This window comes from Panicum virgatum, chromosome 2N (genome assembly GCF_016808335.1).
Source record: "Panicum virgatum strain AP13 chromosome 2N, P.virgatum_v5, whole genome shotgun sequence".
In the NCBI taxonomy this organism is placed as follows: domain Eukaryota; kingdom Viridiplantae; phylum Streptophyta; class Magnoliopsida; order Poales; family Poaceae; genus Panicum; species Panicum virgatum.
Window position 1 is genome coordinate 38,449,230 of NC_053146.1, and position 22,605 is coordinate 38,471,834.

Genomic DNA, 22,605 nt, shown 5'->3' on the forward strand with positions numbered 1-22,605 from the left:
TGTGATTAGCTTGTTGTGTCATACGACCTCTGCCATACAATCAAGTGCACAAGAAGGAAATGCGATATTCAGTCCTGCAAAGGTGATTTTTAGACATCAAGAGCTTCTGTCGATAGCTGATGGGTTCGGATTGAACAGAATTATATGTTCAGATTACATGAGCTTCTCCATCTAGCTACTTCTATGGGGATAAAGATCACATTTCTGAGAAGCATGAAGTACTCACACATTCCCTGGGATCCTGGTGGATTCGATACGAGGCATCGGATTATTAAGTGCAAAGCCGAAATTTTTTTTTAGCGATCGGGTCATTTACCCTTATTTTATTAAGAGGAAAGGCCAAAAGAGTGGCCGGAACACGGATACAAAGGAAACACGCACGTAATCCCCAAAACACATACAAAACAGCAAGAAAACGCGAGGGGGAGGGGTGGAACCCTCCACCACACTACACCAACAAGCAAGGAGTGGCACAGGCCGACACCATAGCCCTAACCACCTTGCCCTGCATAAAAAGTTACACAAAGGTTGCCCACTGAAAAGACGCCGCCGCGGTGGCAACATCCACCGAAAGTTAACGACGACAACAACGGCCAGGAAGCTGCTGTGAACACCCGAACGACCAACAACTCCAACAGCGACCAGGTAGCCGCTGCGAGCATCCGAACGACCAACATCTCCAACAGTGACCAGGTAGTCACTGCGAGCTGCACACCTGTGACCCTAACATCAACAGTGACCAGGTAGCCACTGTGACGCCTTGTTCGGCTGGAAGATTCAGCCAGCCACAATAGTATTTTCCTCTCACGCCAAATCAGCCAGCCAGCCAACCAGCAGTATTTTCCTCTCACGCCAAATCAGCCAGCCATCCAGCCAGCCGAACAAGGCATGAGTAGCCAAGCGACAAGCGGTAACATTGACTCAGTAGGGGAAAACCGATGCGAAGGAATGAAGCACACACGGGAACGAAACGGCAGGGACCGCATTTCGGCGAGCGGCGCAGAGGCAAGCGGGGTGCATCAACGAAGCCTTCTGGAAGAAGATGACGTCCGCAGACGCCAACTTCGTTGTGCGTAGCACCTAGGGACTTTTGTCCCCAAACTTGCCCCAGTGGCCTCCAACGATGGACTAAGTGAATGACGACGCCTCCAAGAAGGTGATGATGTTGGCGCGCCACCGTCGTCAGCACTAGGCGAGGAGCCTGGCGGGGTTTTCACCCCTGTCCGCTGTCCTCGAAGGCCACCACGGGAGCCTGCCAGCCCGGCCCGAGCAGGGGACACCCCACAACCACTACAAGCTACCTGGCTGGAGTGCCGCCGTGACCATAGCGGGCTCCAACCGCCGGCACGCCAGATCGGGCCCAGGTGGGTGGATCCGGGCCGCCACCGCAGCCACCTGTCAGAAGAGGAGTGGATCCGGCCACTGGCCTCCTTTGGCCGCAACCCGCCGGCATAGGGGCGGATCCAGGCTCAGAGGGGGTGAGAATCGGCCGCCGGACACCACCACCGCCCGCTGGAGGAGGTGAGGATGGAGGCGCCGCTACCAGTGGATTCAGCAGGCACCCGACGCGGAGGGGGCAGATCCGGCCCTGGGCCACCACATCCGGCCCCAGGGGGCGGATCCGGCCAGCCGCCATTGCTACTTGCCGGAGATGGAGCCGGTGGAGGGGGGGAAGGTGGGGGAGAGATGGAGAACAGAGAGAGGCGACAGAGGCGCGAGCGGTTCCTGTTTTGGGGGCCGCCGCTGGCCACCGCGACCGCGCTCAAGCGGGCGGTAACGGCGGCCAGGAGGGGTGCTGGGAGGAGGGGAAGCTTGGCCGGCAGCGGTGTTACCCCTGAGTCGCCCTGGAGGGGACGCTCGGGGAAGGGGAGGGGGGGGGAGAGGAGATAGCAAAATCCATACCTGGAGGAATGCTGGTGTGTCCAAGCTGAATTTTAAAAAGGGCGAATATATGTTAGGGACGTGTGGAAGGAAAGGGTGACAGTTGGGCCCGGGTTGTCAGGCAGAGGAAGATTAAGGTCAAGCCAATGATACAAAGAGTTTGAACTGCAATCCGGAGGGGATATCGATGATTAGTGACAAACCACATGTTCCTTCCTCTGCAAACCTTCCCCTCATATACTGTTGTTCTTCCTCCTAGCTACCCATGTTCTTCTAATCCCGCCTACCTCGCCAATTCGCCATCCTGCTCAAGGTCCTCCTACTGCTCACTGTTATCACTATCCACAAAGGTCTAGACTTCAGTCCAATCACAGAAAGACACTCGCCATGCTCTGACAAGGTGTCTTGTTTTATGGATCCAATCCATGGATCTTTATTTGCTTATTATCACTGGTATTCTAAATATTCTTTAATTTACTTGCTTCTATGTAGCTGATGAGTATCCTGTGTGATGCTCCTGTTTGTGCACTTTTTTTAAAGTACAAAGTAATTTTGTTGGTTCACAGACAGCCGTATAACTGAGAATACAAACCTTCATTTCTGTCAGCTGAACCGTGAGTGCTGTAACCTAACCTCGAATAAATGGTTATTGGACATGACTTCCTATGGTTAAACCTTATGGCACTAACTAACAGAGATCAATGGCAGCAATGAAATAAACTTAAGGGGCAGAACAACATGCTTCAAAGTAGATGCAGATATTATGGAAAAGAAGACGAAAATGAAACTTTGACAGAGCTGCTGCAGACCTTATTTTAGGCATAAGCCCCCATTGAGGATGGAACTTTGGCACCCTTTAATGCTCCATCCGTTCTAAATTATAATTCTTTAGGCTTTTATAAATACTACGTAACTTTTATTACGTATCTAGACGCATAGCAAAAAATAATGTATCTAGAAAAGGCATAACAACTTACAATTTGGAACTGAGGGAGTAATTAATCGAGGAGGTCATTGAAACTATGCAGCATGCACACCGGATGAGCCAGGTAATTAGTTAATAAACTTAGGAATCCAAACGCAGAATTAGGCCTGGGGGATACTCTTGTTCAAACTTAGCTGTACTTACGCGGTTTCCATATAAAATAAAAACACAGTGGTAGAGAAAGCAAGCAGCCAAGCATGCACGAACTCATGTGATGAAGCCGAAGCCATCAACTAGTCTGAACAGAAGGAGAGCATCGCGTCAGGCAGAGGCAGGCAGTAGGATATTTGTTGAATAATTAGGCAATTGTATGATTAAATTTCGAAATAAATAAATCATGAACATGACTAGATCTAGTATGAACAGCTCTATCATACTAGTAGCAAGATGCAGCAGAAACATAAACTCAGAAAAAATGATTAAGAAACAGAACGAATAACAGAGTACCTACTAAGTCTTAGCTTTCGGGAAGACGAACGGCGCTGATGGGACGAAGACGGTCCTGCGAATGGAGTGCAGCAAACGACGTCGTAGATGACGATACGCCGCAGCACCAGACTTGGACGGAGGACGAGCCGTGATGAAGATCTTTGAGCAGTCACGCCGGGCGCATTCCAAAAACCTTATTCGCCTTCTCCCGGTGCAGGATCCCAAAGGCGAGAGGTTCCAGAGACCTGCTCTCCCGTTCGGTGGTGCACGCCGATGCTCGGGATGGAGAAGACTACGGTGGCGGCACAGCAGCGAGAAGAGGCAAAACCCTAACTCAAATTAGATTGATTTTGGCGAAGACCGATATGCTGTATATATAGGAGCGCCCACGACCTCGCGTCGTGATCGGATCCATAATCAGATTAGGAAACCGATTAGACCTTCCACATCTCGTCAGCTTATTGGCCAAGCAACCAAAAAATAAAACAGCAAAAGAAAGTCGCGCCCCCACAAGGCGAGGAGCCGGATTTCGGCGGACCATTCACGCGCATGTCGCGCGCCCATCGCCCCGACGAGGCGAGGCGAGCGAGAGTGCGTGTGTGGACCTTCCTTTCTCCCCCACGCACATAGCTTGGAGAGGGAAGAATAGCTTCACTATTTAAGTTAGCCATTTTCACCTTCCACAAGCAAGGTGGGACTAAAAGATTGCATCACTAGCTCCCTCATGCACACACATATGGGCCTTTGAGATTTATTTGAAATTTCTAAAATTCATAATGGGCCTAGCCCAAATTCCATCAATCCCCTACCAGATCTCAAAAGCCCATTTAGATATTTGCCTGTTTCGCACTACTCTTTGATATACCAGCGTTTCAGTGAGGACTGTTAAGTTGAACTCTCACCTAGAGCTCCAAGCTACACTTATCCACAACTTGAACAATGGACTACGCCTTGAATTGCAAGTTTGGTGCGGACAAGTTTCACTCAAAGTCATAACCAATACACGGCTGCCAGTAGCCTACTCCGCGGGTGGAGCATATGCGTCATACTCCCTGGTCTCTTCATGAGCTTACTAGAGATTACCCAAGTCTCATAGACTGTGACGTTTAACGGTCAGGTTCATATATGTGTGTTTCTTTCAAGAATACTCTGTAGGACAGCATCTTTGCTTAACCAAGCTAACAGAAACACATTAAGGCATTTCGCCAACCTACCATACAGCATCTGAGAGTATTGCATCTTGACCTAGAGAGGGTTTATAAAGAAATTACTCTCCTCAGTTAACTGATAGCTTGTTTTTCTCAGATCATAATTCACGGGATCTCCGATCACATAGGTTGGGTTGCTACTATGGCAACTATACGGGTCTCAAACCCATCGCCCTTGATGTACTTTCTATCACATTCTGTGATAGCCCTTTTGTAAAGGGATCTGCCAGGTTTTTGTCAATTTGAATATAAATCACACTTATTACTCCGGAGTTTCTCATCTTCCTGATAGACTTCAGTTGTCTTTTATCGTGTCTTGATGACTTTGCATTATCCTTAGCACTGTTCACTTTGACTATCACTGTTTGATTGTCACAGTTCATAAGGATAGCCGGCACTGGTTTCTCAACCACAGGCAAGTCCATCAAGAGCTCACGCAGCCATTTTGCCTCTACAGTGGCTGCATCCAAAGCAGTAAGTTCTGCTTCCATGGTTGACCTCGTCAAGATGGTCTGTTTGCAAGACCTCCATGATATCGCACCACCTCCAAGGGTAAACACATTCTCACTCGTGGCATAGAGCTCATCAGCATCAAAAATTCAGTTCGAATCACTATATCCCTCAAGCACAGTAGGGTGCCCAGAATAGTGAATCTCATAACTTATAGTACCAACTAGATAGCGTATAACCCTTTCAAGTGCATGCCAATGATCAGTACCCGGGTTGGACATGAACCTGCTCAATTTGCTCACAACAAAGGATATGTCGGGTCTCGTTACGCTAGCTAAGTACATGAGTGAACCAATTATCTGAGAGTATCTCAACTAATCTTTAGCAATCTTCTTGTTCTTTCGGAGTATCACACTAGAATCATAAGGAGTTGGAGAAGGCTTGCTATGCACATAACCAAAGCGGATCAAGATCTTCTCCACATGTGAGACTGCGAAAGAGTAATCTCATTCTCACTCTTAATCAGCTTAATGTTCAGAATCACATCAGCTTCTCCCAGATCTTTCATATCAAAACTCTTTGATAGAAAAGACTTGACCTCATTGATCGCATCAATGTTCGTATCAAAAATCAGTATATCGTCCACATACAAGTATAATATAACTCCTGCATCCCCACCATAGCGATCAGCCTCATTTATGACAAAGCCCGCAGAAGTTAAAGTTCTGTTAAACTTCTCATGCCATTGCTTAGGTGCTTATTTCAGACCATACAAAGATTTCAGCAATATACACACCTTGCTCTCTTGACCCTTCACTACAAACCCATCAGGCTGATCCATATAGATCTCCTCATACAAGTCTCCGTTCAGGAAAGCTGTCTTTACATCTATCTGATGAACGATAAGACCATATGAGGCAGCTAGAGATAGTAGTGCTCGAATAGTAGTCAGTCTAGTAACAGGTGAGTACGTGTCGAAGAAGGCTTTGCCTTCTTTTTGCATGTAATCTTTGTCTACAAGCCGAGCCTTGTACTTCTCAATAGTACCATCAGGCCTAAGCTTATTCTTAGACACCCATTTGCAACCCACAGATTTGCAACTATAGAGTCGCTCAGTGAGTTCCCACGTACCATTGGATAGAATCGAGTCCATCTCACTTTAGACAACTTCTTTCCAATCATCTGCATCTGGAGATGCATATGCCTCAGCAATAGTAGTGGGTGTGTCATCCACAAGGTACACAGTGATGTCATCACTAAAGGATTTTACAACACTTTGTCTCTTGCTCCTTCGAGGAGCTTCATTGTCATCCTTCTCAAAGATTTTCTCTCGCTCAACTGGTTGTTCAAAAGTCTCAGTAACAATAGGAACAACAGATTCAGGAGTTATCTCAGAAGAAAATCTAGAAGTGCTATGCATTTCTTTCATAGGAAATATATTCTCAAAAAATGTTGCATCACGAGATTCCATAATACTATCAACATGCATATCAGGTATCTCAGATTTAACTACTAAAAATCTGTAAGCTATACTCCTCTGAGGATATCCTAGAAAGACACAATCCACTGTTTTAGGTCCTAACTTGCGCTTCTTGTTGATTGGTAGATTGACTTTCGCCAAACACCCCCATGTGCGCAAGTAAGAAAGCGATGGTTTTCTCCCCATCCATATCTCATAAGGAGTCTGCTCTTTATTTCTGTTTGGAACTCAATTCAGGACATGACTCGCAGTAAATAAAGCCCCCCCCCCCACCCACCATGCTTTAGATAAACCACCAGTGTCTAATATGGCATTAACCAAGTCAGTTAACGTCCGGTTTTTTCTCTCAGCAACCCCTTTTGACTCGGGTGAATAGAGAGGCGTCCTCTCATGAATAATACCATGTTTCTCACAGAATTCATTAAAAATTTTGAAAAAATATTCACCACCATGATCTGACCTTAAACGTTTGATTTTTCTTTCTAGTTGAGTTTCAACTTCGGTCTTATAGATTTTAAAGTAGTAGTGCTTCATCTTTAGTTTGCAACAAATAAACATAGCAAAATCTAGATGCATCATCTATCAAAGTCATGAAGTATCTCTTTCCACCCTTTGTCAACACATCATTCATCTCGCACAGATCAGACTGTATGAGTTCAAGAGGTGCCAAGTTTCTCTCCTCGGTAGCCTTGTGAGGCTTCCGAGGTTGCTTCGATTGCACACAGCTATGGCACTTTGAACCTCTGGCAATGGTGAAATTCGGAATTAAAAACATGCCAGATAATTGAGACATTAAGCCAAAATTAACATGATATAAACGAGAGTGCCAAATACTCGCATCATCATTAACAACACCACAAATATGGTTCACTGACTTATTACAAAATTCTACAAGGGAAAAGCGAAACAAACCTCCGCAATCATAGCCTTTACCAATGAATTGTCCATATTTCGACACGACTAATTTATTGGACTCTAATACTACATTAAACCCGTCTTTGCACAAAAGGGAGCTGCTCACAAGATTCTTGTTGATAGTTGGGACATTTTCAGCTGCACGATCTTCCCCGAAGTAAACTACAGATCTATCGTACCTACACCACAAACAGAAGCATGTGACCCGTTCCCCATCAGCACGCTTGAACCTTGGATGGCCTGATAAGAAGAAAAAAAAGAGATATCATCACATACATGAACATTAGCACCTGTATCAAACCACCAACTCATGGATTGAAATACTGAAAGAATAGTAGACAGATTACCGTACCCATCCTCAGTGCTGCCCAGTGTTGTCATGTTGACATCCTTGAATCCTCATGATCCATGATTAGCCTTTGCCTTGCGGTCGGCACGGTTTCGACAATCTCTCGCGAAGTGGTCCCCATCACCGCACGTGTAGCAAGCTCCTTTGGCATTTGTAGTCTTCTTTTTCTTGAAGGTAGTAGTCTTGAAAGGCTTGTGGGCTGCCTTCTTGTTCTTGCTGTGTGGGTGGTTCTTCTGCACCATGTTGGTACTAGAGTTACCCTCGCCTCCTTTCTCAGAAGCATCCTTCGCCCGAGCTTTCTCCTCAACATCAAGAGATGCTATCAGGTTTTCAACTGATATTTTCTGTCTCTTGTGTTTCAGAGTAGTGGCGAAATTCCTCCATGAGGAAGGTAACTTTGCAATTATGCACCCAGCCACAAACTTGTCAGGCAAATGACACTTCAGGAGTTCGAGCTCCTTGACAAGAACCTGTACCTCATGAGCCTGTTCTACAACAGAACGGTTGTTCACCATCCTGAAGTCATGAAAGCTCTCATGGTATACTTGGCAACCAAAGCATCCTACAGTTCTTTTGCATCTGTTATGTGCATGTACACATCAACCAGACGATCAGCGAGAAACTTATCACGCATCCCACGAAGAGGTCGTTGGCATCCGTGAACTTCCTCCTCACCTCAGGAGAATGTTCACCTATTGGAATACCAAGCCTCGCTTCCCATGCATGTAGCACAGTAAGCCAGAGACGGACCTTGACTTGTCATCTCTTAAAGTGCACACTGGTAAACTTGTCCGACCTCAGTACATCAGCAAAACCAGCCATAGTAAAATCAACGGATTGCCTAGCATAAGGTTTTTGGATTGTTGAATAATTAGACAATTGTATGATTAAATTTCAAAATAAATAAATCATGAACATGACTAGATCTAGTATGAACAGCTCTATCATACTAGTAGCAAGATGCAGCAAAAACATAAACTCAGAAAATATGATTAAGAAACAAATCGAATAACAGAGTACGTACTGAGTATTGGCCTTCGGGAAGACGAACGGCGCTGATGGGACGAAGACGGTCCTGCGAACGGAGTGCAGCAAATGATGTCGTAGACAATGATACGCCGCAGCACCAGACTTGGACAGAGGACGAGCCGTGACGAAGATCTTTGAGTAGTCGCCCCGGGCGCTTCCAAAAAACCTTATTCGCTTTCTCCCGGTGCAGGATCCCAAAGGCGAGAGGTTTCGGAGACCTGCTCTCCCGTTCGCCGGTGCACGCCGACACTCAGGATGGAGAAGACTACGGTGGCGGCGTAGCAGCGAGAAGAGGCAAAACCCTAACTCAGATTAAATTGATTTTGACGAAGACTGATAGGCTGTATATATAGGAGCGCCCACGACCTCGCGCCGTGATTGGAACCATAATCAGATTAGGAAACCGATTTGACCTTGCAGATCTCGTCAACTTATTGGGCAAGCAACCAAAAAATAAAACCGCAAAAGGAAGTCACGCCACTGCAAGGCGAGAAGCCGGATTTCGGCGGACCATTCACGCGTATGTCGCGCGCCCATCGCCCCGGCGGGGCGAGCGAGCGCACGCATGTGGGGCTTCCTTTCCCCCCACACACATAGTTTGGAGAGGCAAGAATAGCTTCACTATTTAAGTTAGCCATTCTCATCTTCCACAAACAAGGTGGGACTAAAAGATTGCACCACTAGCTCTCTCATGCACACACATATGGGCCTTTGAGATTTATTTGGAATTTCTGAAATTCATAATAGACCTAGCCCAAATTCCATCGATATTGTGGGCCAAATTGCCAGCCCAATATCCATATCCCTGTCAACGAAAACGTGTCCTTCACATGGCCTTTTTTTCTCTTTAAATTCCATAGTGGTTATGCACGTGCCTGGGCACGTGTTTATTTAGTGGTTTTGCACATTTTCATTCCATATTTACAACTAATTCTATATCAACTCTACGGAGCTACATAATATACTCCATGGTGTAAAAGTTCTGCCAAGACATTAACAATTGATAACAATAATAATGTAACATAAGAACTTGTCTGAATCCATTATTGCTTGATAACAAAAGCCAAGTAGAGTGTACGTGCGGCACAAACGTGTTTAAAAAAATTATGGCAAATTTAAAAAAAGATTATGGCAAATAAGAATTTATATTCATGGAAAGGTACGTGCGGCACCAGCATATTCAATACCACAATAATTTTTATTGACATGGAGCTTTCACAAAATGTTGAAAACAAGAATTTTACATTCATAAAGAAAACCAAGTAAACAAATATTTTTAATTTAACCAACTTTGTTAGGATAACTACAAATTCTAATGGAGATGCTCATTCCCCATGCACATGTTTTTAAAAAAAACTAGCAAAAAATTGTATTTAAAAAACTTTGTTAGCATAACTATAAATTTGTTTTTTTAAAAAAAAACTAGCAAAAAATTATAGTAATAAACATATATTTTATTTTATTTCTAATTGAGATGCACATTCCCCATTCTAATGGAGATATTGCAGCATGATTTCTCTAAGTAGCTTTGCAAACTCGGAAACATCCCGATGGAACAGAATTTGAACAGTCTGAAACATGGCAATAATGTGCTGAATTTAAGATGCTAATAAACAAACAACATATTGCTCAATAGATTATTTTTTCCGGCTAACATATTCATTGAATATCACCCAAGCTCGGTTTAATCTGTTTGGAGATTTTAAAAAAAAGCATATCTGTTCGGTGACAAAGAAAAGAAAATAACATGTCCTCCCTTCCCACATGGTGCCAACGCTACGGTGATTTATCAGTACAAATTATGTGTAAACTCCTAGTGTTTATAGTTATTGTGGATTTCTAAACTACTCCTAACTCCAAAATTAAGAATTTAGTGCTTATTTATCCTCGCAGGCACAATGAACCAACTAACCAGAGGTCCACTTCCTTCCATGGTTCTGATTAAAAACAGCATGCATGGTCTGTCGTTGCCTGAACATGCATTACTCATAAGATAATATCTATTACATAAAACAATAGATGTTCCTAATTCCCACAGGCCAACTGGTAGTTCAACATTTTCAGAGATACTAATCTAGTTTTCTACTTTGATGGCATTTAGCTCAACATTTTCAAAGTCGAAACTGTCTTCTATTTCAAAACAAATTTAAGATTACTTCACCATGTCATGATAGCAACGATTCAGCTAGCATAAACAAAATAACCTTCAAGCTCAATTTTGAAACATGGTTGCTTTTCACAAAGCTTAGAACAAAAAAAAATTCTACAGAAAACATTTCAATTCCAAACCCGGTTGCAATTTTTGTATGACAGGCTGACAGCAGCCTAACCCATGTCCAAGCAGCAGGTAAACATCCATTGCCACGCAATTACACAAATTGCCAAGCCTGCAAGATAAAACAAGATATGAAGCACAATTTGTTTCTGAAACCAGCATCTTTTTTGCTTTTGCTACCACATCTGTTTCTCTCAAACTGAACTACCATCCTTTGCCCAGATATAGTAGTTTAAATCAACATTTGGTGAGAAAACTATCTGAAACAAAAGTTAGTATCAACATCCTTGTGCTCATATATAGTGGCTAAAATTCGAGAACAGAGTCGAAAGTATCAGATCGGTTTAACTAATTAGCAAAAAAATTAGGTCATTCACAATAGTGAGAAGTTCAGACGATACTAACACGCTAGTTAATGCTTCAAGATGTTACCAGAACAATCTTGAAATCATCCATTAATGGTAGCATAGAATGACATTGTTAGCCAAATCCCAGTGCTCTTACAAAACTACAAGTTCAGTGATTGCTGAAAATATATCTGGCATCTTTCCAACCATTACTATTGGGTGACCTCCAAAGGAAATAACATAGGAGGAGGGGCACATTCAGAAACTATTGTAGCAAGTTCCAATTTCATTAAAATATCTGAATACTTCCAGTAGAGGACAGAAACACTTCAAAGGCAAGCTATCTGTCCCAACATTCTGAATATTGCCAGTAGAGTGGACAAAAGAAAGAAAAGTAAAACTCAGTTCTTTTGATAGCTTTATAAAAAAAAGATTTATACCTCAAGTTAATATATTCCAAACAAGTCGTATAAAAATTGTATGCATATAGATCTTCAAAAATTTATAAATTTCAGATGCACCCCCCCCCACCCACACACAAAACCCACACACACACACAATAAAAATTCCATTTTGTCTTTCTAGCAAGTTTAATTAGCTAAACCTCCAATAATAAAAAAATACTAATTGTGCAGCAGATCTATTGGACAATTAGCGTTGCATAAGAAAATTAAAGAGTACTAAAGCATATAAAATAATGGTTCTAGATTGTGGATGTACCTGCGTGAAGTGATTTTCCCTGTAAATTCTTGTCTATCTACCTGTGTACAAAAATAAATGTGTTAAATAATTATGAGTTAAATACACCAGCGGCCCTCAAACTTGTCCTGATGTGCCACTTAGGTCCACGAACTCACAAAATCGAAATCTAGCACTCTGAACTTGTTAAGTTGTGCCACTTTGGTCCATACCCCTTCAAGGGGCATGAATATATGCAAAAAAGCCCTTGAGTTTTTTCAACTTCTATATCTACGTCCTCCTCGTCACTTTCACCTCTTTCCTCCCCCACAAGCGCCGCCGCTGCCGCCGGAGGCCGCCAGGAGCGCCGCCGCGGCACTGCGCTCCTCCCTGCTCCCTCCTCTGTGCCGGCGCACCCCTCCTCGTGGTGGAGGCCATGGCATGGTGGAGCTCGTGTGCGGCCATGGCGGAGCTCGTGGCGGCGGCGTGCCGCACCCTCCTTCCTCCCTCCTCCACCTCCTCCTCCCTCTTCCCTCTGCCGCACTGAGCTCGTCCCACCATCTCCCTCCTCGTCGTCGCCTCGGCCTCGATCCCGTTCGCGGCGCCCGCGGCGCGGCTCTGAGCAGATCCAGGCGGCTGGGGCAGACCGGTGGTGAGCAGGGCCGGCGCCGCGGCACGCCGCCCTTGGCACGCCGCTGTTGCGGCCTCTGGATCCTCGCGCCGCTGCTGACCTGCGCCCGCCGCCGCCGACCCGAGCCCGCCGCAGCCCCAAGATCCTCACGCCCCCGCGGACAAGAGCCCGTCGCCGTGCGCTGCAGCAGACTCGCCCCGCCGCCGCGACCCCGAGCTCCTCGCGCTGCTGCTGTCCAAAGCCACTGCGGTGCCGAGCTCCTCGCGCCGCCTTGGCCTGGAGCTCCTCACGTCGCCACGGACTAGCACCCGGTCGCGTGACCCCAAGCTGTTCCCGCCGCCGCGGATCCGCGCTGTCGTGCGCCGCCGTCGACGCACATCCTCCGCCACGGCCCCGAGCTCCTCGCGCTGCTGCGGTCCGGAGCACCCGCGGCCTCAAGCTCCTCGCACCGCCATGGACCCGAGCCCGGCGTTGTGTGCCACCGTAGATCCACGCCCGCCGCCGTGGCCCCAAGCTCGCGCAGCCACGGACCCACACCGCCGTCCCCTGCTCCTCCGCCGCCGCCACGAGCCCTGTACTTGCGGCTGCGAGCCCCTGCACCGCCGGATGTGGCCACGGCCACCGGAGCTCGCGAGGAGGGCCCGGCCACTTGCCGCTGTAGTAACTCGCCGCCGCTGGGGCCAAGCCGAGGCGGAGGAGATAGGGCGGGAGGCAGGGGCGCTGGCATGGAGCCGCCGCGTGCTCCGCCCGGTCCTCCCTCCCGCGGCGGAGATGGACAGAGATGGGGCACAACGTGGACGGCGCTGTCGCTCCCAGGCGCCGCCGCCGGCGAGGGAGCAGGGAGGGGGGGTGCGGCGGCTCGCTGCCGGGGCAGGGAGGGCGGCGTGTCGAGCAGGGGCCGGGGTCTGGGAGGGAGAAGAAGGGAGGAGGGTTGTGAGGGGGTGAAGGTAGAAGATAGTAACTTTGGAGGGTTTTTTTGCATATGTGCATGTCACGTGGCGCCATGTGAAGAGGTATGGACCAAAGTGACACAACTTAACAAGTTCAGGGTGCTAGATTTCGGTTTTGCAAGTTCGTGGACCTAAGTGGCACATCAGGACAAGTTCGAGGGCCGCTGGTGTATTTAACTCAATAATTATTGACGCAAGCACAATAATATAGCAAAGACACAACCAATTTACGTTAATGCACGCACTTGAAAAGACCCCTTCTGTCCCTAGATACGATGATCCCTGTGTTAAAGACAATTACTTTGCTATGTTAGCAAAAATATGTAAACATCTATTCTCACAAACCTGACGTTGTATGCAAATCAGCACTACAGCAATCACTGACTATGCAGAAAGAAAGAACCTGTTGCATACTATAATTATAGAAACCTAGAGATCCAAGACAAAATTGAGAGAGTAATCAAAGGGGAATCTGCAGGTTTGCAAACCATACTTGACTGTGGCTTGCCAACTCTGCTATGACCTGCTCCTGATGGATGATTGGATGGTGCCGTAAACGCCCAGCCTGCTCAATGCCAGCGATTAGCAATATAGCGTCTGTCTACTGTCTAGCATTGCCACTGCACCCTTCACATGTCACACCTGCAAATATCCATGCCGAGGTGCCATGGAGATAGAAGTTAGGGTTTGCAGGATAAAAAAAATGATTTTGATCTCTACATCTTGGATGGAAATGCAAACGAAAAGGGACAACAAGTAGCCAACCTGAGAGAGGATGCGACGGGAATAAATCTCTGGTCCTGGCCCCTTCCTGCTCGTCGCGTTCCAGCACATGGGAAGCTTCGGCAAGAGGGGGAAAATGGAGAGGGGGTGGAGGAGGTCTCGGGAGGCGCTCACCGGCGTCGGAGGGCCCCTATGCTGGTCGAAATTTGGCCGGAGACAACATGGCCGGCGGCAGCTCCGTGGACGGCGGTGTCCAGCGATGTAGGGGCGACGAAGTCCACCTGAACGCGTTCGGCTCGACGAGGGGGGTCATCGTGGTGGTGCTGGATTGGTCCGACAGCGGACGAACATGGCGAATTGGAGCGGCGAAGGCCGGCGGCAGCGCTGCTAGCTGATGCCCCCATCCTCCTGCCAAAGGCCCTTAGATCGAGTGGTCAAGGGGTTCCGGCGGCACCCCCGCAGCCCGGGTTCGAGCCCCTCGCGTGGCGCACCCGGGCGGAGTTTCCCTCGCGTGGCGCACCCGGGCGGAGTTTTCCGGAATTTCCCGTGCAGGGTAAAAAATCCTTATCAGTGCGCTCGCCGTAAGGCATAGTCTTTATGAGCATACGTGGTTCGGGAGATTTTTTGTTGTATGTCGAAAAAACGTACTCTTAATGAAAATCGGGTGGGGCCGTTTCCTCCTCCCCGGCCGAGTTTTTTTTATGCCCCATCCTCCTCTCGATCCAGTTTGCCTGGAACGGCGTCCCACCCACGGTCCCTCGTCCGATCCGCGCTGTCCTTGGGGAGCCTCGCATGGCCGCCTCCCCTACCCGACGCTCGCCGCCGGCAAGCAACCGTGGCGGCGCGCCGTTGCTGCGGACTGCGCGCGCCCCTGCGCCGTGCCACTGCGAGCGCCGGGCCTGGGCGGGGTACCGGCGCGGAGCGGTAGTGCGAGCTCACCTCGCCGACGCGGCGGCACGGTCGGGGACGTGCCGCGGACGGGATCACAGGAGCAGGTTCGGAGGCGGCGGTGTCAGCCAGCCAGGGGCGGAGGCCGGGGGCAGGCGTCTTGCGATGGATTGAATGACTGATTGATGATTGATTGATTCCCTGATTTCGCGGAGAGGAGGCGCAGGCGGGCAGGTACACGCGGACGGGTAAGTACAGCCGCGGTGGCAAAATAATTTTAGACCCTGTTCCAGCGCAAATTTTTTTATTTGAAATCTTACTAATTTGAAGTAATAAATGAAATCTATTTACAAAACTTTTTTCACAGATGAGTTGTAAATCGCGAGACGAATCTAATGATGCTAATTAATCCATGATTAATCAATAATTAGCGGATGGTTACTGTAGCATCACTGTTGCAAAACATGGATTAAGTAGGCTCATTAGATTCGTCTCGCGATTTACAGCCCATCTATGCAAAAAGTTTTATAAATAGACTTTATTTAGTACTCCATGCATGTGTCGAAATATTCGATGTGACGGTTTTTTTGCGTTTACGGAGTTTATTGGGTGGGAACTAAACATAGCCTTAGTTTAGGCGGAATCATTTTCTTTCCTCAGTTTTATTCAGTCCACCTCTGTTGTTGTCTTTTTCGCGACCGTGGCTGAGCACATTTTTCATTAAGAGAGAAGCAGTTACAAACATAATTTTGATGCGGCCAAGCAAAGCTTAACCACCACAAGACCCTAAAGGACTAAACAAAGAGAAACACTGAAAAAACACACACGCGCGCAAGCGAACACAACGACAACTACAACAGCAGCAAAGCAATACGGAGATGACAAAGGACACGACCAACACCATCCGCCAGAACCCAACAACTGAGCCTACAAGCAGAAACAACAGCGCCCAGAGTGCAACGGTCTACGATGTAGCAAAGGTGGCAAAGCATCCACCCTATCAACCAACCACGGCTGAAAAGCATCCGCTCGACCAACGCGACGACGGCAGCAAAGCATCCACCAGCGAAGAGGATCCAATGACCAAACACGACCCGAGCAATGCAGATGAAATGAAGTGAAGGCAGGCGTAGGAGCAGAAGCTCTCTGAAAAGAGCAGACGACCGCCACCATCAAAACTTCCAAGACAACACCTCCAGGAAAGAAACGACGCCATAGGCGCCGTCGCCGTCCTACCAAATGGTCTAGGTTTTCACCTGGAAGGCAAGCCGGAGAGGGAGGAAAAGGGCGGAAGGATGACGCCTTCAAGAAGGTAAACGGCGCCCAAGGGCGTCATCATCATCGGACCGCAAGCGGATCCGAGGCTTTCGCCATCGCCCCTTTCCAACCCAGAGCCGACGGCGGACAGAGTAAGCAGCGGCAGCGGCAGCCACGACCAGCAGCCACCGAGGGCGGCGAGGGCCGGACGAGCTCCGCCCAGGGCAAGCGGCACCACGGCCAGGCGTCGCGGCGGCGGTGCAACTGGGAGCCCCTGTCCACCGACGCCCCGAAGCCCCCGGCCACCGGAGACGACAGCGGCGATGCGGCCAAGGCCCCTAGCGGCGGCCATGGCCACCCGAGGACGGCGCGGCCCGAACCCCCCACCACCAGAGGGTAAGCGGGCAGGGGCACAATGGCGGCGGCACCCGAACGCGCCCCCACCGGAACCGGCGGCGACAGCGCAACGCACCCGAGCCGGTGGCGACGGAGCACCCACACCCGACGGCAGATCCGGTCGGGGGGGGGGGGGGGATCTGGCAAGGAGGAGGCCGGATCCGGCCCTAGCCGGCGGCGGCGCCGACGAACGGCGAGGTCGGGGGGGGGGGGAGGGGGCGGGAGAAAGAAAGGAGAAGGCGGCGCGAGCGGAGCCGACTTCGGCTCGGCCAAGGGCCGCCGCCGCCGGCCGGACCGGGGAGGGGCGATGCGGGGCGCCCCCCGTGTCGGCAACGGGAGTGACGTGGGGGGAGGGGGGTGTGGGGACCCCACCCCTGGTGTTGTCAAGCAAATAACCTTACATGTGGGCTTTTAAGACTTTTTTTTGTGAGAGGTATGGCTAGATTAATCTTGGTGGAAATTGTTCTCAATTCTTTCATATAGATAACCGGGCTGTGTAGCGCTAGAGCGTCGCCATCGGTCTGTGGCGCCAACTGCGACTATAAATACTCTGCTTCCCAGAATGAGAGGGGAGGGCAGCTTACCAGCTTCCAGGAAGGCGTGGGTGCTCCAGATGAAGTCGCCCTCCATCAACCAACGTTTCCGCATTCACTAAGTCACTAAAGAAGTCATCGTCCTCCTTCACCATCAAATGACATTGTCACTTACACAGGTCGACATCGGCGATCAAGGGACTCATTACTTGAACCATTTATTCGACATATCAAATGCCATTGCCACTTGTGGTGGCCTGGCAACTGGGATCGAATAAATGGTTCAAGTGGCATTATCTGATGATGAAGTTATCGCAGCTGCAGATATGGTTCAAGTGGCGGCCTATCTGATAAATCGTTACCGCAGCTGCCTTCTTCTTCTCCACTGTACTTCTCGGGCTCTGTCTGATGATGGTCATAGCGATGAGAGCCGTGTCTCCACACCCCATGACGCCTGCCTTGCCATCATGCTCATGCTCCTCCTCCTGCTCACTGTTATCACTGCCTCCATCACATTTGTTCACCACTCAATGACCAATCCACAAGTTGTAGACTCCAATATCACATAAAGACCCTCCCCTCGCCATGCTCTGAGAATGCAACCGAAAAAGGTGGCTCCTATACTAGCACAGGCGCCTCGTTGAATCTAGGCACTCCATGGATCTTTATTTGCTCATCCCTTGTATTCTTTTGTTTCTTACTAGTATCGTGCTCGTGTGTTGCTACAAAATAGTTAAATTTTATATAAAAACAAACAGATCCCATAATAAGATTAAACAATGATATTAAAGTGACATTTAATCCAAACACACGGATCGCAGGCTTCATGTACAACACATAGTTGATTATTAGACATCAAGCGTTCAGGATAAACAAGCGGTCGTATATACAAGCTTAAATATAATATTCGAGTAAATATAATCATGTTACACCGTGGTCTTCTTGAAATGTACATCTAACATGTACAGATGATTTTACATTTGGATATTGTGCTTTTTCTCTTTCCCTTTCCCTTTTACGCTGCGCACGGTCATCAACTTGCACTTGTGAATTTGATGTTGTCTGACGAACTGTTTAAAAATAAGTTGATAGATATTTACTTAATCACGCTAAATAATACAAGTGAAAGCGTCTATGGACATGTGTATAAACAATTACCTCCATTGATGGTGTTTGCCAAGTCTGCAGGTGGCGTTCGGTGGTGCAGGTGGCGGTAGATCCTGACAAGTAGAGTTCCGGCAGCGCAGGCGGTAGGGATTTCTCTTCACGAACGCTGCCATGTGGTAGCAGGGACTGCTTGAACTTCTCCAACAACAAAGCATCTCTTGTTGAGGTACTGCGTGACAATTGATTGTGGATCGAATTGTTGATGGCTTCTTCTCTGCATGTGTCTGATCGGTCCTCCATGGAGGCGTTGGACGAGATGCTGCTGCCTTATCCAACTGGGAACACATCAACGGCCTTCTCGAGGATTGGCCGGATTTGCGGCCTTGAAGAGATGGTGGTGGGGCGCTCTGATCTGTTACAGTCACCAAGTGAGCTGATGTTGGGCAAAGGTGGCTTTGAGTTGTTGCTACAGGGGCGTGCTGCCCACAACATGTTTGATGAAATATCTCCCTTGGATGTGGTCTGGGATGATGGGTTAATGCATGGACTTGACTGCCGAGAGGAATTAGAGCAGCAAGAAGTGTTGTTCGATGAGTGCTTGAATGTGGACAGCACTGCAGCAGTTGATCTGCTCACCTTGCTCACTCATGGCAATGAAACCTTTCTCAAAGAGGTTGACATGGAGGCTGCAAATAATTTATTTAGTAGTATGCAGCATGAAGTTGTTTGGGATGAGGAGATGCCATCTGACATTGGCACACATGAAATTGTGGTGCTTACTCCAATCCGCACCTCAGGTCTTCTCAAGTAAGGTATCAACATCGCAGACCAAGTGTTTGGTGATTGTCCTAGCAAGGTTGTGGTGTGGGATGAGGAATTGTTTCATGACCTTGATTCAAATGATGGATTACTGCAGAAATTAGCTCAAAGTGGAGATTACACTGGCCCAACACTGACTGGCGCGGCAACGCCGCGCTTAGAGTTCTAGTGCAGATCGAATCCCCCTCCATGGGGGTACGCCCCCTCCCTTTTATACTCCAAGGGAGGGGAGCATACATCGAGAGAACAAGAAAAGAGAAGCGTGGGGGTCGGGCGCCTCCCGACCCCCATCTATAATCTATGGAGTACGGTGGGCCCTGCTAGCCTTGCTTGATGGTGACAGTAGGATGTCCGCTCCCATCACTGGCAGAGCCTGACCAAAGAATTAGGAGGGGCCAGCCTTTGTTAATTTAGCCACTAAAGCAATGAACAGTGTTAAATTACTGTTTATGTAATGGAAAGTTTGCATGCTAAGGGGGGGCCATGGCCCTCTATGGCCTCAACGTTGCTCCGCCACTGGCTCCCATACCCAGTACTGTGCTGGTCGTGGCGGGATGGGGGCACGGGATTCGTGCTGCTGCTTATGTCATCAACTGTAGGGCATGGGCAATCCTTCACGTCCCGGCGTGGCACACGTCATCACGCTCCCTGTTGGTGACGTCTGGCGGAGTGGTTGGTCCATGTCTCCCTCTGGATGATCCGGGTTGACCTGTCGCCCACTCCGGTCCGTACGAGGGCGTGGGGCGGTCACGTCCCTGTCCCCACTTTCCCCGGAGTCTTGTCGTCGTGGGGCAGAGTGGGCCTTTCCTAGATGGGGCAAAGATATCCCGCAGGGGTCGGGCGAGGTGGAACCCTCCTGCGGGGGTCGAGGGTTGGGCTAGGCAGAGCCCTTGGACAATTTGCAGGCCGCCCTTGTCTTGCAGGGCCATCAGTCCTTGGGTTGTGTTTGCCGATCTAGTGATCCCGTTAATGCCGTGGCCCGATGGTTAGGCCTTGATGGGGGCTCTTAGGGGTACCCGTTACTTTTATCCTCATTAGTAGCCCCCAACTCCCCTCGAGGTTGTGGAGGAACCGCTCGGGGGGTCCTGTTTTTGCAATGGGCATCTGGCTTGGTGGCGTGTGTTGTCCGTCCTCCACTGTATTCCGATGGGTGCGCGCGAGCGCACCCACTGGGTATAGCCCCCGAGCCTTTGTGAATCAGAGATTCGCTCAGAGGGTTCAGGGAGCAATCTTTATCTCTCGATATGACGTGACGCTGCTTTTTCGTGCTCCAATGGGTGCGCACGAGCGCACCCAGTGGGTGTAGCCCCCGAGCCTCTGAGTGAGTCAGAGATTCGTTCAAAGGGTTCTGCGCGCGTGCCAGCCCCTGGCCGGGGGTTGTCGAGGCACGTGTTCTTTTATTTTTTCCTTGATGGGACATGTCGGGGCAGGCGGTGGCCCAGAGCCATTATGACTCTCTTGGCCCGTGCGGTCGCGTCATGACACTCTGTTCGAGTGCTTTTCCTATCTCACCCATGGGGTGCCGTGCCCCGCGGGCGACCGGGCCTGGCGCCCGGCGTTGGCTCAGATTCTCACCCCTTTTTGGCTATAAATAGGGTGCTTGGGAGCTCCGTCTCCAGCAAGTCCTTCGCTTTCATTGCTCCCCTTCCCTAGCTCACAATGGCTTCCTTTCTTGCTCATGGTCGTCCTCCTGAGAGAGTCACTTGGTCCTTTAGGTCTTGTTGCTAGAAGAATGTTTGCGGGCGGTGGGTGATCATTGGAGAAGGCTTCCATGCCATCCGTCGACCGGGGCGAACTAGGAGGGTGGCATGGTTTGTAGGCATGCCCGTTCCCTCCATGTTCTTTGGCTTCAAGGTCCGTCATCGGAGCCATGGTATTCCGATGAAGGCCGCCGCCGCGACTGCATTCCCCGTAGTCCTCTTCGGCGACGAGGTTGCTTTCGCGTCGGAGGAGGCAGCTAAGCTGTTCGCTAGCGTGACCCCGCAACGCCCCTGATGTGGAGGATGCAAGAAGAAGGCTTGCGAGGAGGGCGTTTCATTGGTCCTTCGTATTTTGGCTTCTACTCCCCACCAAGACGGGCAAAATTGCCACCTTCGCGGTGGCAGTGTTTTTTGTACCTTGTAACGGCCACGGGCCGAACTCCTTCTGTATCTTACATTCGCAAACAAATATTCTTTGTATTGCTTCGATTCATGTTAATGAGCTCCTCACTTGTCTTGTGTGTTAACTTATTCCGGTTCGCTGCGGATGTGGCCTTACGTTTCTCGCTTGCCACCTGGTTCATCGTTTTGACCCTCATTCTCGCATCGCCCTTCCACGCACTCCTTTCGCTCAGAGCAGGAGGGTCGGGATGTGCCACATTTTCCGTCGGAGGCAAAACGTGATGCCCGTTGAGCTGGTAACGGGTAAGTTTGAGTGGAGCCCCGTTTCCCCTTCGGGGGGACCCGGACTGAGTCAGCTGGCGACTGACCCCAGATTCCTATTCTCCCGACCCCCAGTGTTATCAGGGTCGTTCGGCCGACCCCGACGGCTCGCGGCCTCTCTTTGAGGGGAAACTTGGGTCGGCAAAAGACATGACTCAAACGCAAGGTCGGGAAGCCCGGGCCGCGTGGGCATGCCTGGGTGGAGACCGCTGGGGCCCTTCCCTCTTTGCCCCGGGCAGCTGTCGAACCCGTCGATGGGCCAGCCTTCGAACCCTAGGGCAATTGCGGGCCATCGGGTCCGTTTGGGCCGCTGTCCGGCCCATTTTTTCTTACCTGGGGGTAATTTAGTTGTTTCGCTGTGCCGCTCGTCTCCCTACAAGCCGCAACTATTGGGGTTGTGGGCCCCGACTTCGATGGGACACGACTCATCGTGGGTTGCGTCGCCATGATGGTGGTCGCGGGAATCGAGGAGGCGGTTCGCCTTCCTCCCGCTTAAATTGGGCCGCGATGGTGGTGGTGGGACACCCTGCATTCGCACCCAAGGGAAATCGGAGAAGTGAGAGCGGAGCAGGAAAAAGAGCGAGACCCCCCTCACCTTTTCTGCCGCCGCAGCTTCCAACGCCGTTGAGCCCCCGAACCCCCGAGCCTCTCCCCCCGAAAAAGCCCACCATGTCATTCTGGGTGCGTTCTGACGTGACCGCCGCACACCAGGGGCTGCTGCACCACTATGAGGTGGAGTTGCAGCATCTGAATTCCTACGGGATTCAGAACATCTCCGCCTTCATCGCCCTCTGTGAGGGCTTCCTCGGCGTCCCACCGGTGTTCGAGCTGTGGAGGTACTTCTTCTCGGTC

At 49.6% G+C, this 22,605-nt stretch overlaps 1 protein-coding gene and 1 long non-coding RNA gene across 8 annotated transcripts; both read right to left on the reverse strand.

Annotated features, from left to right (window-relative positions):
* Positions 1 to 7,253: 7,253 nt before the first annotated feature.
* On the reverse strand, positions 7,254 to 14,853 carry LOC120660379 (translation initiation factor IF-2-like). Of its 7 annotated transcripts, none has more exons than XR_005669567.1 (6): positions 14,373 to 14,853; positions 14,101 to 14,249; positions 13,839 to 13,889; positions 12,069 to 12,109; positions 7,701 to 11,113; positions 7,254 to 7,588 (listed from the first exon to the last, which is right to left on the reverse strand). XR_005669567.1 is itself a non-coding variant. In XM_039938891.1 (3 exons), exon 3 carries the CDS (start codon positions 13,660 to 13,662, stop codon positions 12,217 to 12,219), a length of 1,446 nt encoding a protein of 481 aa, XP_039794825.1. In that variant the 5' UTR covers positions 13,663 to 13,889; positions 14,101 to 14,249; positions 14,373 to 14,844; the 3' UTR covers positions 12,116 to 12,216. The 7 variants fall into 7 exon arrangements, 3 of the variants coding, with proteins under 3 accessions (XP_039794825.1, XP_039794826.1, XP_039794824.1); XR_005669565.1 differs by having other exon boundaries at positions 13,853 to 13,889; positions 14,373 to 14,852; XR_005669564.1 differs by having other exon boundaries at positions 13,853 to 14,249; positions 14,373 to 14,851.
* A 3,374-nt stretch (positions 14,854 to 18,227) lies between these two features.
* LOC120658819 lies at positions 18,228 to 19,176 on the reverse strand. The gene is made up of 2 exons (XR_005668856.1): positions 18,563 to 19,176; positions 18,228 to 18,474 (listed from the first exon to the last, which is right to left on the reverse strand). It is a non-coding gene; the product is annotated as an uncharacterized LOC120658819 (long non-coding RNA).
* Between the last annotated feature and the right edge of the window lie 3,429 nt (positions 19,177 to 22,605).

Excerpts from the sequence above, each read along its gene's own strand:
- LOC120660379 (XM_039938892.1), bottom strand. The coding sequence starts at position 13,662 with ATGGCGCCACGTGACATGCACATATGCAAAAAAACCCTCCAAAGTTAC.